A 16443-nucleotide genomic window follows, 5' to 3' on the forward strand; every position below is an offset into this window, starting at 1 on the left:
TTTTAAGGAGCAAGAAAATTTTCTTCTCCTCTTAAAATTGAATCATATTAAATAAATAAACAAAAGTCAGAACAATTCATGAACATTTGATTTATACAAAATTTATATTTTTGTTTCAAACATTTCAACATTAGTTCCACTTCCAGAAATGATATCTATGTGAGCCTCAGAAGTTTAAAGATACAGTTTTTGTGTTACAAATTTGCATTTTTTCAGTTTATATGGAATCCATTTAAATTGTATGTTTTTTCTAAATCCTGACCCTGGAAGGGAATGCGAATTTTCCTTAAGTGTTGTATTATTTGAATTATCTTTGTAATTTTAGTCTTAGGACTAGAATATCATTCTGTTCAGTTCAGTTCAGTCGCTCAGTCGTGTCCGACTCTTTGACACCCCATGAATTGCAGCACACCAGGCCTCCCTGTCCATCACCAACTCCCAGAGTTCACTCAGACTCACGTCCATCTAGTCAGTGATGCCATCCAGCCATCTCATCCTCTGTCGTCCCCTTCTCCTCTTGCCCCCAGTCCCTCCCAGCATCAGAGTCTTTTCCAATGAGTCAACTCTTCGCATGAGGTGGCCAAAGTACTGAGTTTCAGCTTTAGCATCATTCCTTCCAAAGAAATCCCAGGGCTGATCTCCTTCAGAATGGACTGGTTGGATCTCCTTGCAGTCCAAGGGACTCTCAAGAGTCTTCTCCAACACCACAGTTTAAAAGCATCAATTCTTCAGCGCTCAGCCTTCTTCACAGTCCAACTCTCACATCCATACGTGACCACTGGAAAATCCATAGCCTTGACTAGACAGACCTTTGTTGGCAAAGTAATGTCTCTGCTTTTGAATATGCTATCTAGGTTGGTCATAACTTTGCTTCCAAGGAGTAAGTGTCTTTTAATTTCATGGCTGCAGTCACCATCTGCAGTGATTCTGGAGCCCCAAAAAATAAAGTCTGACACTGTTCCCACTGTTTCCCCATCTATTTCCCATGAAGTGATGGGACCGGATACCATGATCTTCATTTTCTGAATGTTGAGCTTTAAGCCAACTTTTTCACTCTCCACTTTCACTTTCATCAAGAGGCTTTTTAGTTCCTCTTCACTTTCTGCCATAAGGGTGGTGTCATCTGCATATCTGAGGTTATTGATATTTCTCCCAGCAATCTTGATTCCAGCTTGTGCTTCCTCCAGTCCAGCGTTTCTCATGATGTACTCTGCATAGAAGTTAAATAAGCAGGGTGACAACATACAGCCTTGACGTACTCCTTTTCCTATTTGGAACAAGTCTGTTGTTCCATGTCCAGTTTTAACTGTTGCTTCCTGATCTGCATACAGGTTTCTCAAGAGGCAGGTCAGGTGGTCTGGTATTCCCATCTCTTTCAGAATTTTCCACAGTTTGTGGTGATCCACACAGTCAAAGGCTTTGGCATAGTCAATAAAGCAGAAATAGATGTTTTTTCTGGAACTCTCTTGCTTTTTCCATGATCCATCAGATGTTGGCAATTTGATCTCTGGTTCGTCTGCCTTTTCTAAAACTAGCTTGAACATCAGGAAGTTCACGGTTCACATATTGCTGAAGCCTGGCTTGGAGAATTTTGAGCATTACTTTACTAGTGTGTGAGATGAGTGCAACTGTGCAGTAGTTTGAGCATTCTTTGGCATTGCCTTTCTTTGGGATTGGAATGAAAACTGACCTTTTCCAGTCCTGTGGCCACAGCTGAGTTTTCCAAATTTGCTGGCATATTGAGTGCAATACTTCCACAGCATCATCTTTCAGGATTTGAAATAGCTCAACTGGAATTCCATCACCTCCACTAGCTTTGTTCATAGTGATGCTTTCTAAGGCCCACTTGACTTCACACTCCAGGATGTCTGGCTCTAGGTCAATGATCACACCATCGTGATTATCTGGGTTGTGAATATCATTAGGTAACCCTAAACCTAGGTCTCCTTAAGTCTAGGTCTAATGCTGTCACTGACTTGATGTCGTTGTTTTTGGAAATTCTTAACCTTTTTGTGCCTCAGTTACATCCTTTACAAAATAGTTTATTTTGTGAGGATATCCCAAGTAGGAGATACCCATGGGGAGGCCTTGAGGGGGAAGAAGCAGACTGTGGTTGCAAGAGTTCGTCTGTGAGTTAGGGCTGAGTGGAGGTGGAGCATTGGTGGCTATGAGCAATTGTAAAGCAGAGAGAGACTTTATTTTTATAATGATGTATTGATTGTTCTAGAAAATAGGAGAATTTTTAGTCATTCAAACTCCAGGTTATTTTCATGAAAGTGTCAATATGAGGAATGAGATGATTTCTATATACTAGAATTCCATTTCTATGGCTAGAGATTTATTGCAACCTCTTTTAGTAGATCTTATGTCTTGTTCTCAGTAGAAAAATGTAGATTTTGGGTTTCAAAACACAGGCTATGGGCTTCCCAGGTGGCTCTAGTGGTAAAGAACCCACCTGCTAATGCAGAAGACATAAGAGATGTGGATTAAATTCCTGGGTCAGGAAGATCCTTTGGGTGAGGGCATGGCAACCCACTCCAGTATTTTTACCTGGAGAATCCCAGGAAGAGGAGCCTGGTGGGCCCCAGTCCATAGGGTTGCAAAGAGTCAGACACGACTGAGGTGACTAGTACCCATGAACCACAGGCTCCATCTTGAAAGTCGTAGTTACTTCCAATTCCAGACTTGGCAAATGACTAAAGTTTTTTTCCACTTTACTATACCTGTGAAGATTGGGATAGTTAGCATAGGCTTTATGGAAAAGTTGAAGCTTGAATATCACTATAAATATTGGTAGGCTTTTATATAAACCCGTGTTTCTGGGTTTTCTTACAACATACACATTTTTTGTTCCTCAGCTCAACTAATTAAAATTCTAATGGTTAAAGATATATTTCCAATGTCACCTTCTCCATGAAAATTTTCCTAATAATCTTGTCTGGAAGTGGCCTCAACCTCATTTCACTTTCCACATGCTTTATTTATGTCTCTTTTCATATAGTCTTGTGTTGTTGGCACATTTGTTTTTCTTCTTGAACAAGTATGAGCATTTTGAGAGCAGGGGTGAAATCTCATGTATCTTTGTATCACTCCTTAGCATACTATTTAACATATGAGATTCTTAAAAATGTTTGTCATATTGAAGTTTTTCTGTTCTCCAACTTATATATCTTGAATATTTACAGTGTGCCAAGAGCTATGCTAAACATTATGTAATTCAAATCAATTTCCCTCTTTGGGCCCAGCAAAAATCAATAAAAGAAAATTTTCTAAATTATAGTCCTTAGAAGAGAGCAATAGTCACCATTTGGAATTTCACAGAGAATGCTTCAATTACAGATCAATGATTGATTTGAACAGATTTATGTGATTCTTTTAACCTTTGTTCCAGAAGCACTTCTGCCCCAAGTCAGTTTTCTCCACTTCTTACCTTTGAGACTTTCTTTGCTTGCTGTCCTCGGAGGATTCTCTGATTTCAGACCTTCCCAACTTTCTTCAGTTTTCCATATATTTCCAGTTATATTTTATCTCCATAAGTGCTATAATTTGTGTAAATTTCAGATGGGCAAGGATATCAGGTCTAGTTCCCATTTTCTTTTTTGGGGGGAGGGAAAATTTATTTTGAGAATGAGTATATGTTTTCCAACAAATATTAGTTGAGTGGTAAAAAGCTGTATTTCAAATTCAGTCCAAAATGTCACCTATTATTTAGAGCAGTGTGGCCCAATAAAAATTTTTTGCAGTGGTGAAAATGTTTTATATCTGCACTTCTTAGTATAGTTGCCACTAGCCACTTGTGACTAATTGAGTGCTTGCATTCTGACTTGTGTGACCGAGGAGATGAGTTTTAAATTTGATTTAATTTTAATTAATTCAAATTTAAGTAGTTATGTGTGGGTAATGGCTACTATACTGGAAAGTGCAGATTCAGAACAATGGCAGATACTATCTCACATATTTCTATAAATAAATAAAATGCCCTTGGATAAATTCTTTTGGGAAACACTACTTATATTATATCATCCCCCTTTTGTAGATTCACAGTGTACACAAACATGGTAAAGCCTCTAAGAAGTCTTGTTGCAAAAACAAAACGATCTATTTATATATACATTGCTTTAACCCAGAATTTTCCCATTTCATTGGACCATGGAATTCACACTCCCCCTCCCTCATTAATAATGTCTGTGAACAACTCATGACCTCATTCTGCAGAACCCTCTCAGAGAAAGTCTCATTCAGACCATCTTTCCCATCCAAAGCCTATGTTGCATCTTAAGCCAAATGTATTCCCTCCTCTATTTTAGTGGAAACATAAGATGGCTTAAGTAGAGGTAAAGGGGAGCCTTCTCTGAGCTTTATAAAATCTGTTCCCAGGAGAATGGGGCCTGATGTTTGCCCCATGGGCATGAAGCTATTGAGATTCTGAAATTACCTTTCACAGAGGGGTGGGGGGGTATGCTTTCTAGTTACAGTTGTGGCTGAGGCTGGACCAAATATGGTCCCTCAGTTTGACCTAAGCCACAGATAGGTATTCCTTTTCAGGGCTGGTCAGAAACAATCCCTTACCCCTACTGGAGTCACTGTCATCCTGAGTCTACCCTCTAACGATAATACTGGAAGGAATATGATAATATTCAGTTGCCGTTTCCCCTTTGTCTTAATAGACCAGCTAGTGATGCTTCAGATGAAATTGGTCTGAAGGCTGAGAGCAGATCCATTATTGGGAGCATTTGCTTTAAATTATGAAATTCAGGAAGGCTTGTGGCAGAGAGGCGGCTAGTTCTGCCGCAAAAGGCGCTCGCTTGTCTGTTTCTTGCATTCTGTTAAATATTTCTTATTTCCTCAGAATACACCACAAGGACCATTTGACTGTCCCCTCTGGCTTCTGCATCTTGCTTCCAGCATGAACAGACAGGTAATAACCGTTCAGCAGGGCCATTACCTCTTCTAAAGACTATTATCAAAATGGTCATTATACATAATGGAGATTATTACAGGCAGCCTGAGAGATTTTTTAGATACATCTCTCCAGTAATAGGTGGCCTTTTTTAGCCTTATATATCTGTGGGGATAATATCAGGGCACAGAATACATGACAAATGGTTATTTTTTTAGCAAAAAAATCTGTCAACTTTTAATGTGTTAATTGGATTGCAGACTTAAATTATATTTATGCAGAAACTCTTAAAATTTAACTCTTGACAAATGACACAGCCTGGCAAGAACATTCTGACAACAGGAGTTAAAATGTATAGAATGCATTGTTCATGTTTATATTATGCAATCACATATGCAAGGATATTGGCATTAATGAATTCTTTGAGAGCAAACTCTTGTATAATGAAGTAACTGGTCTGTAGTCAGCCAATCAATAAGTTTTTATAGACCTTGGGCTGCATGCCAGGTCCTGGAAATATGGCAGTTAAGGAACATAGAAACGCTTAGCCACTTAGCAGCTTAGAGTCTAGTGGCCTGTGTACAAAAATTCAAATGTTAACAGCACCTATTTACATTCAAACACCCTCCAAGACAATAAAACTTCCTAGTATAGTTTCCATTTCCCCCAGTTGTTTGAATGTAAATAGGTACTGTCCTAGGTAAAAATGTGAATTCTGCTCTGAGATACGCGGTTATCTACCAGATGGCCTTTCTCCATGAAAACCATAGCTCCACCATTGATTGGTTGGTAAGATATCATTCTCAGGATAAAGTGTTATTAGGCTAAATCAGTCAAATGTAATAGGATGTTAATATGGGATTCTTGGCATCTCAGAACTGACTAAAGACCCACGAAATAAAAGTAATAGATGGCAAATTATCACTCCTAAGGAGGGAGGGTCCTGCTGAGTCACTATGGCCCAATTTGCAAAAGAGGTATCACAAAATTCAGTTTTATAAACTCTCACTCAACATTCCTTTATGAGAAAAAAGGGTTGAGATTAAAGTGAAGAGAGAGAGAGTATTTTTATAAAAGCTTTTGGAGGATCTATGGCATTTTGTTTACTCATGGTGGGGGGAACTTGCCCCTCAGTTTACACCAAGGGAGAGGATTTTGAAAGGAGCACGGATATCTTGTTATTAGTCCCCATGAGGTTGAAAAAGCAGAAGAGACCAGGACTTGACCCTTGCCTGAGAAATGGAAAAGCCAAGGGCTTTGACTAACAAGCTACTCTGACAGCCAAGCAAGGAAAGATAGCATGGTGGCAGTATGTGGCACTAAGGGATCTTCTGGTGCCGTTAATGCACGGATGTTTTTCCTGAGCTAGATGGAGTCATTCAGGAGAAGGAGCTGCCCATCTCTGGAAGGAACATATAAGGGGGTTGCCAAAAGGGCCACCTGGAAAGGCAGTGGGGCTCTAAGAGAAGAGTCTCTGTAAAGAAGACCCCGAAAACCAGGTGATGAGAGGCAGGTTTTAAGGCCATATGTGGAAGAGACTGCATTTGCGGGTGCCTCAAAGATGTCAGCATTAGAAATTTCCTTTGCACATATTTTATTCAGTTCTTCTGTGTCTTTTAGTTGAAATCTTCCTATTTGATACATGTGCTAAAACAATTTTCTGTTACCAGTCTTCTCTCTCTGGGCCTACCTTGTTGGAGGTTAATCCCTACTTGGATGTCGGGTACAGTCCAAGTCTCTGCACGCCTCAAACTCCCATTAAAGAGAAAAGAATCTGCAGATGGTCATTATTTTACCCATATATCTACACCCCCCCCAAAAAAAAAACCTTTCTGGTTATAATAACCAGATTTACCATATTTTCCTTCTGTTAACCTGTGAATAACCACCCATAATCACTTTCAGTCAGTAGAGTTAACCCCACCCATGATTGTAAAGGTTAGGCACATGTCTCAAATCTTGCCCCTTGGCATATTCAACCTTTTAATGCAATGGTTTATATCAGAGGTGTGATATAAACTAGGCTGAGGGATTTTGCTGAAATTACTTGAAAGAGGCATTCTTTTTGCCAGGACTACTAAACAGGTAGGATGTAAACGAGAAGTTTCTAGTGATTTCCATTCACCATGTAAGCTTACCTCAGCGGAAACAGAGCCAAGAGATGGGCCATAAAGGTTTAATATCTGAAATTGTATTTATTCTACTAATGAGAATGAATAAATGCCTCCCGCATTCCCAAACCATTTTGTATTGGATTTTGCCATTTGTATCAAATAATTACCTATGGTTAAGTTACGGAGAAGGCAATGGCACCCCACTCCAGTACTCTTGCCTGGAAAATCCCATGGACGGAGGAGCCTGGTGGGCTGCAGTCCATGGGGTCGTGAAGAGTCGGACATAAGTGAGCGACTTCACTTTCACTTTTCACTTTCATGCATTGGAGAAGGAAATGGCAACCCACTCCAGTGTTCTTGCCTGGAGAATCCCAGGGACAGGGGAGCCTGGTGGGCTGCCGTCTATGGGGTCGCACAGAGTCGGACATGACTGAAGCAACTTAGCAGCAGCAGCAGCAAGTTCCTTTAAAAGGAGCTGTACTAGTTTGCATTCCCACCAACAGTGTAAGAGAGTTCCCTTTTCTCCACACCCTCTCCAGCATTTATTGCTTGTAGACTTTTGGATCACAGCCATTCTGACTGGTGTGAAATGGTACCTCATAGTGGTTTTGATTTGCATTTCTCTGATAATGAGTGATGTTGAGCATCTTTTCACGTGTTTGTTAGCCATCTGTATGTCTTCTTTGGAGAAATGTCTATTTAGTTCTTTGGCCCATTTTTTGATTGAGTCATTTATTTTTCTGGAATTGAGCTGTAGGAGTTGCTTGTATATTTTTGAGATTGGTTGTTTTTCAGTTACTTCATTTGCTATTATTTTCTCCCATTCTGAAGGCTGTCTTTTACACAATGGAGTATTATTACTCAGCCATTAAAAAGAATACATTTGAATCAGTTCTAATGAGGTGGATGAAACTGGAGCCTATTATACAGAGTGAAGTAAGTCAGAAAGAAAAATACCAATACAGTATACTAACACATATATATGGAATTTAGAAAGATGGTAACAATAACCCTGTATATGAGACAGCAAAAGAGACACTGATGTATAGAACAGTCTTTTGGACTCTGTGGGAGAGGGAGAGGGTGGGATGATTTGGGAGAATGGCATTGAAACATGTATAATATCATATATGAAATGAGTCGCCAGTCCAGGTTCAATGCACGATACTGGATGCTTGGGGCTGGTGCACTGGGACGACCCAGAGGGATGGTATGGGGAGGGAGGTGGGAGAGGGGTTCAGGATGGGGAACACGTGTATACCTGTGGCAGATTCATGCTGATATATGGCAAAACCAATACAATATTATAAAGTTAAAAAATAAAATAAAATAAAAAAAATAAAAGGAGCTAAAAAATTATTTCCCCCCTGTTCTTTTTTAAGTAGGGAAAGGTTTAAACATTTAATGAAGGGAAAGAATAGCAAAATAGATTTAAATATATTATTCACCTAGATTTTAGCAACTCAATCTGTTTCCTGCATCATTGGAAAGTATATTTTAGACATCATGACACGTTATCCTAAATATTTCAGCAAATATATCCTAAAAACAAAGAATTCTGCTATATAAATATACAATGATATCATAACACATAAGAACATTAAAATAATTTGACATATTCTGATATGCAGTTCAAAATTTCTCCAATTTTCCCAAGTATATCTTTTATAGATTTTTTTTTTTTACAGAATGATGTTTCAACCAAGTTACACACACTGACTTTGATTATTCTTTAGTCTAGAAACATTTCCTACTAAAAAAAAAATGACATGGACTTTTGAAAAATCCAGTCTAGTAGTAGTAAGGTTGCCCTTTATTTTGAATTTGTTTGATTGTTTTTCCCCACATGATTTCATTTAATTGTTCCTCTAACTTTTGAAATTCTAGTAATGTGTTAGTTATGTCTAGAGACTTGATTTTTATTCAGGTTAGTATTTTATTTTGCAAGGATACTTCGTAGGGATATGATATTATAGGTGATATTGTAGTACACTGAGAGGCACATAAGGTTAGGTTGCTTAATATTAGTGATTCTCAGCTTGACCATTTGCTTGAGATGGTGATTGCCAGATCTCTTATTATATAGGTACTGTTTTCCCTTTATCGTTGATAAGTAATCTGTGTGGTAACGGGGTGATAGCTTCAGAATTCTGAAGTGCTTCCACATTTGTTGGCATATTAAGAAGAGTTTTCTTCTCTTCCTTCCTCAATGTGTTTTAAATTTGAGGTTGGCAAGTATTTTCTTTCAGAACTTTAAAAAAATGCCACCATTCCATTATCCTGGGGCTTGTATTATTTCCATTGAGAAGTCAGCTGTCAATCATATTGTTGCTTCTTTGAAGGTAAAGTGTCTTTTATCTTTGATTGCTTTTAAGATCTTCTTTTTGGTTGTTGTTCTTTATATATTTTTAAATTATTTTACTCTGATACTCATGGGTCTAGTTTTTCTTGTATTATAAGGCATGGCAAGAATTGTGGATGGCTCAACATGGGATTGTTGAGATTCTACCATGTCACTCTTTCTTTTGACTCATCTTGCTACCAATTTCTATATTCTTGGCATTGTCTAATTGAAAATAATAAAATCCTATCAAATAAATAAAAGGTAGAAACCTTTTTAAAGATAATTTTGTAATACAAGTTGCAGCTGGTCCTCAGAAACAAACTGGAATCAGAAATGTGAATGCCAGATGAGACTTCCTGTTATTTTTCTTTCTTTGAATGCATCTCCTGCTTTTCCTTATTTTCAGTTTTCTGTTTTTTTCAATTACCTAATATACATAGCAAGAAATAATTCTTATTGCTCTTAAGCTTATATCTTGTTCATTTAAGAAACCAGCCAAACCATGTTTATTATATTGTACACTTAATGCCAAGTCCCCTGGGAAGAAACTCATTGTCCTACTGGGATAAAGGACCCAACTCAGGTACAACCAAACTATCTCAACCCAGGCCAGACAAGTAATGATGTATTTTAAGTGCATGTCTTCTGAGGGACCAATGCTGTAAGCATATGTATTGACGGGTAGAATTTAGATAGACAAGTTGGTAAGTGTTGGCTACATCTACCCATTTGCTATGGAAGATAGTCCCTCTATTGCTTTACTTTTAGATGAGCTTTCCAGAATATAAAAAGCTTCTGTAGGTAGGCTAGCTGGAAGTTGTCTTAAATACTACCAAATTGTAGAATTTGGGATATATATATATATATTCCATACTGTAGGATCCTAGAATCCAGAGAAATGTTCTTCTGGAAAGCCAACCTTAATCTGCATTTGTGGATACCCAAGCATTTGCTCTAGACTACATGTTTCTTTTTTAGCATTTTTTTTTAAACTGTGCCATGCTATTCTCTAGCCTCAAGATACCTGCATATATATTTGATGAGTACTGTCACATTTAACAGTATTTTATGTACTGGTAAATAATCCCTTTATTTTTCCTGTTATCTGTATTGCAGAAGGCAACTCTCTGGTTCTTTTGTTGTTTTGCTTTTGGTTAACAGAGTTACTGACAAAAAAGAATATCACAGATATGAATCCTCTTCATTAAGAAAGGAATGATTCTACACAGATTTGATATCTCAGCAATTTATTTGGCATCATTTATATAAAAGTGAAATATATGTTTAAAATGCAACATTTCTTTGATGTTCTTAAAGTTGAAAGCTTTTTTAATTTTAAAAATTTACTGAAGTATAGTTTATTTACAATCTTGCGTTAATTTCTGCTATACAGCAAAGTGATTCAGTTATCTATTCATTCTTTTTCATATTCTTTTCCATTATGGTTTATCACAGGATATTAAATATAGTTCCCTGTGCAAGACAGTAGGACCTTGTTGTTTATCCTTTCTATAGATAATAATTTCCATCTGCTAATCCTAAACTCCCATTGCATCCCTCCTCTACCATTCCTCCCCCATGGGAACCTCACATCTGTTCTCTAAGCCTGTGAGGCTATTTTTGTTTTGTAAATACGTTCATTTGTGTCATATTTTAAATTTCAAAGATAAGTGATGTCATATGGTATTTGTCTTTCTCTTTCTGACTTCATTAAGTATGATGATATCTAGATCCATCCATGTTGCAGCAGATGGCATTATTTCATTCTTTTAATAGCTGAGTGGCATTCCATTGTATATATGTACTTATTTTCTTTATCCATTCATCTGTCAATGGGCATTTAGGTTATTTCCATGTCTTGGCTACTGTGAATAGTACTGCTATAAACATAGGGTTACATGTATCCATTCAAACTATAGTTTTCTTTGCATATATGCCCAGGAGGTGGATTGCTAGTTGATGTGGCAACTCTATTCTTAATTTCTTGAGGAACCTCCATACTGCTTTCATAGTGGTTGCACCAATTTATGTTCCCACTAACAGTGTATGAGGGTTCCCTTTTTCGGCATGCTCTCTCTAGCGTTTATTGTTTGTAGATTTTTTTTTTTTTTTATAATGGCCATTCTGACCAGTGTGAGATGATATCTCATTGTAGTTTTGATTTGCATTTCTCCAATGATTGAAAATGGGAGTTTTAATTTACTTCAGATTATAGAAAGGTAAAAAGCAAAGGAGAAAAGGAAAGATATACCCATTTGAATGCAGAGTTCCAAAGAATAGCAAGGAGAGATAAGAAAGCCTTCCTCAGTGATCAGTGCAAAGAAATAGAGAAAAACAATAGAATAGGAAAGACTAGAGATCTTGTCAAGAAAATTAGAGATACCAAGAGAACATTTCAGGCAAAGATGGGCTCAATAAAGGACAGAAATGGTATGCACCTAACAAAAGCAGAAGATATTAAGAAGAGGTGGCAAGAATACACAGAAGACTGTACCAAAATCTTCATGACCCAAATAATCATGATGGTGTGATCACTCACAGTGAAAACAGTGGAAACAGTGGCTGACTTTATTTTTTTAGGCTCCAAAATCACTGTGGATGGTGACTGCAGCCATGAAATTAAAAGAGGCTTGCTCCTTGGAAGGAATGTTATGACCTAGAGCCAGATATCCTTGAATGTGAAGTCAAGTGGGCCTTAGGAAGCATCACTATGCACAAAGTTAGTTGAGGTGATGGAATTCCAGTTGAGCTATTTCAAATCCTAAAAGATGATGCTGTGAAAGTGCCACACTCAATACGCCAGCAAATCTGGAAAACTCAGCAGTGGCCACAGGACTGGAAAAGGTCACTTTTCATTCCAATCCCAAAGAAAGGCAATTCCAAAGAATACTCAAACTACCGCACAATTGCACTCATCTCACAGGCTAGTAAAGTAATGCTCAAAATTCTCCAAGCCAGGCTTCAGCAATACGTGAACTGTGAACTTCCAGATGTTCAAGCTGAATTTAGAGGAACCAGAGATCAAATTGCCAACATCCATTGGATCATTGAAAAAGCAAGAGAGTTCCAGAAAAACATCTACTTCTACTTTATTGAATATGCAAAAGTCTTTGACTGTGTAAATCACAACAAACTGGAAAATTCTGAAAGAGATGGGAATACCAGACCACCTGACCTACCTGTTGAGAAATCTGTTACGCAGGTGAGGAAGCAACAGTTAGAACTGGACAAGGAACAACAGACTGGTTCCAAATCGGGAAAGGAGTACATCAAGGCTGTATATTGTCACCCTGCTTATTTAACTTATATACAGAGTATATCATGAGAAATGCTGGACTGGATGAAGCACAAGCTGGAATCAAGATTGCCAGGAGAAATATCAATAACCTCAGATATGCAGTTGATGCCACCCTTATGGCAGAAAGTGAAGAACTAAAGAGCCTCTTGATGAAAGTGAAAGAGGAGAGTGAAAAATTGGCTTAAAGCTCAAGATTCAGAAAACTAAGATCATGGCATCTGGTCCCATCACTTCATGGAAATAAATGGGGAAACAGTGGAAACAGTGGCTGACTTTATTTTTTGGGCTCCCAAATCAGTGCAGATGGTGACTGAGCCATGAAATTAAAAGAGGCTTGCTCCTTGGAAGGAAAGTTATGACTAACCTAGATAGCATATTGAAAAGCAGAGACATTACTTTGCCCACAAAGGTCCATCTAGTCAAGGCTATGGTTTTTCCAGTGGTCATGTATGGATGTGAGAGTTGGACTATAAAGAAAGCTGAGCGCCGAAGAATTGATGCTTTTGAACTGTGGTGTTGGAGAAGACTCTTGAGAGTCCCTTGGACAGCAAGGAGGTCCAACCAGTCCATCCTAAAGGAGATCAATCCTGAATGTTCATTGGAGGGACTGATGTTGAAGCTGAAACTCCAATACTTTGGCCACCTAATGTGAAGAGCTGACTCATTTGAAAAGACCCTGATGCTGGGAAAGATTGAGGGCAGGAGAAGAAGGGGATGACAGAGGATGAGATGGTTGGATGGCATCACTTACTTAATGGACATGAGTTTGGGTAAACTCTGGGAGTTGGTGATGGACAGGGAGTCTTGGCGTGCCGTGGTCCATTGGGTCCCAAAGATTGGACATGACTGAGCAACTGAACTGAACTGAACAGAAATACCAAAATACACTTAAAATTTTATTTTTCCTCTTTTTCTTTTAATTATTTTTTCCCGTATACCCTTAAACCCTTTATATATCTTTTTAGAAAGGCTGACTTTTAAAAACATTACATTTCACTCAAATTTAAGGGAATATGCAGTTTTGTTCCCAGATAATTTAAGAAGCACCCCCCCCCACCGCCCGCCGCCACTGCCAAAAAAAAAAAAAACAATAAATGGCATCAAATAATTACTTTAAAAAATGTTGTATTCCTTCTTCCTAATACTAGGAAAGTCCCTGTAAAATTACACTTAGTTTTTGCTAAAAGAAGTGCTTTCATTTTTGAGACTAGGCTTTTGACAAACTTGTGAATTCATCACATTTCAAGAAAAATTGCATGCAAAGATGTGATTGTTATAATTGGAAAAGAGGGTCATCGTAGTTCAGCTTTGTCCACGTATAGTGATATAGTTAACAGCATCTGTGAGAAGCTATGTTATTGAACAGCCTGGTGATAACAACCTCTTCCCTTAAGAGTCTTTTCTGGCTTATGATTTTCAGTTATAATAATGTGTACTGGCATGTCCTAATGAACTTGGTGAGGGCATGTTCAGATGGCCCAATCTTGTTGGCTTCCCAACAGCTGCTCAAAGTTGCTGAAAGGCTGGCCTGGTTTTATTTTCCAGGCTCCCTGAATACCACTCATCAAGGCCACATTCACTAAGCATTATGGATGGTACATTGCTCATCTCATAAGGCTAGAAAATAAGGCAGCTGGACCTTGTCTCTGCTCTGTGTGCGCCTGTGTTAATAGACTTCAACCCTCCTGTAGCATAGGGTATCTGTGGTGGGTGTGGCCTCATTCAAATAAGAGGTATTGATGTTGTTGTGACATTCTCCAGTTTACATGGATTCTCTTTCAATGTAACCATTTATAAAAATTAGTTTTTTTGTTATTTGTTAAGCACTTTGAAAAGCAATCAAAGATCAAGTGAAATGCAGTTGGTGTATTATTAAGTTCCTAGTGCTGCCATAACAAATTACCATTACCTTGGTGGCTTAAAACAACAGAAATATATTCTCTCATAGTGCTGGAGGTTAGAAATCTAAAATCAAGAGGTTGGCAATGTTGGTTTTCATTCTGGTGGCCCTGAGAGAGAATCTGTTCCATGTCTATTTTCCTGGCTTCTGGTAATTGCTGGCAATCCTTGGCATCCTTTGGCTTGTGGCTGCATCACTCCAGTCTCTTCCTCCATCATCCTATGACCTCCCCTGTGTCCATCCCTTTCTGTGTCTGTCCTAATCTAGTATAACTTCATTGTAACATCTTTATTGTATATGCAGAAACTCTATTTTAAATAAGGTCACATTCAGATGTGCTGGGGGTTAGGATTTGAACAGATCTTTGGGGGAACATGATTCAACCCATATGGTTGATTTCTGCTCTACAGCCCTGTTTTAACTCACATGACTTCTTTCTTCCCCTATGTTTTCACTAAAGTCCAAATGCTGCTTTCTCAAGAAATTTCTTCACTAGAATTGATTATTGGAAACAGGTCTTTGATCCCTACCAAAAGCAAACAACAGTGTTAAGATCTGGGGATAATTAAACAAGTAAGATATACATTTTGATTTCAACCTGTTGGTACAAAACTGTAGATATCCGTTTCTGTATTATTTTAAAATTGATGTATAAAATCATGACCCAGATTGTACCATTGTACCATTTTCCAAGCCAGTCCCACTTAGAGAAAATTAGTTTGGTGGCCTCTGTTCAAGTAGTTAAGCTTCTGAGACATCTCTGTTTTCAGCTAAGCTCATAAACATCCAGTATGGATCAGATTTTTCTTCACTACCTCACTTTCTTTTACAGCTTAATCTTCTGTCTTTCAGCATGATCTTCCCTTAGTTGGTTTCATAATTCCTTTATTTTTAGTTAGGGCACCAGATTCTCAGTCTCATAAGTCTTACTTTCCCACATAAAAATGCTAGTCCAATAAAAAAGAGATCCCTTCTGTACCCTTACATGTGTACTTGACTTTTAGCTCCTCTGCTGACACATTTATATACTCTTTTTATTAGTAGTATGGCTAGTGTCCTTAAACCTAACCAACCTGGAACTGTTACTATGGAAGAAAAGTGTATGTGTGATTGGTGTGTGTATGTGTGTGTAGGACTGAAATTCCTTACTTTAAAATACACATTAAAACAAACAAAACAAAAAAAATGACAACAGGATTTCCTTGGTGGTCCAGTGGTTAAGACTCCACACGTCCACTGCACTGGGCATGGGTTTGATGTCTGGTTGGGGGCAGTTCTGCATGTCACGGAGTGCAGCCAAAAATTCCGCAAATGAAAACAGATTATAGGTACAGAAGACAAAATAGGAGGTGGCTAGAGGAGAGGTAGGTGGAGGGTGTAAAACAGATGAAAGGAATTAAGAGATACAAACCTCTAGTTATAAAATAAATCATGGCTGAGGATGTCATCTCTATAGTATAAGAAATACTGTCAATAGTATTGTAATAACTTTGTATGGCGATAGATGGTTACTAGAGTTATTGTGATCATTTTATAAAATGTGTGAATGTCCAATCACTATGTCAGTCAGTAGAGTCACTCAGTTGTGTCCAACTCTTTGTGACCCCATGAACCACAGCCCGCCAGGCCTCCCTGTCCATCACCAATTCCTGAAGTCCACCCAAACCCATGTCCATTGAGTCGGTGATGCCATCCAACCATCTCATCCTCTATCATCCCCTTCTCCTCCTGCCCTCAATCTTTCCCAGCATCAGGGTCTTTCCCAATGAGTCAGCTCTTCACCTCAGGTGGCCAAAATATTGGAGTTTCAGCTTCAACATTAGTTCTTCCAATGAACACCCAGGACTGATCTCCTTTAGCATGGGATGGTTGGATCTCCTTGCTATC

At 38.3% G+C, this 16443-nt stretch overlaps 1 protein-coding gene across 19 annotated transcripts in view; it reads left to right on the forward strand.

The window, feature by feature from the left end:
- The window catches only part of LOC147367073 (GTP-binding nuclear protein Ran-like), a 462878-nt gene that overhangs the window by 329065 nt on the left and 117370 nt on the right, over positions 1–16443 (forward strand). For 14 of the 19 annotated variants that reach the window (XM_086415645.1, XM_086415646.1, XM_086415644.1 and 11 more), the window contains one exon: positions 4850–4918. The exons of the other annotated variants lie outside the window; for them this stretch is intronic. In XM_086415645.1, coding sequence (XP_086271771.1) covers positions 4850–4918 — 69 coding nt within the window. The remainder of the gene's footprint in view (positions 1–4849; positions 4919–16443) is intronic. 19 annotated transcript variants of the gene reach the window in all.

The sequence above is a fragment of the Bos grunniens genome, chromosome 8 (assembly GCF_055505025.1).
Source record: "Bos grunniens cultivar Pamir isolate PY7600 chromosome 8, Bosgru_T2T1.0, whole genome shotgun sequence".
In the NCBI taxonomy this organism is placed as follows: Eukaryota; Metazoa; Chordata; class Mammalia; order Artiodactyla; family Bovidae; genus Bos; species Bos grunniens.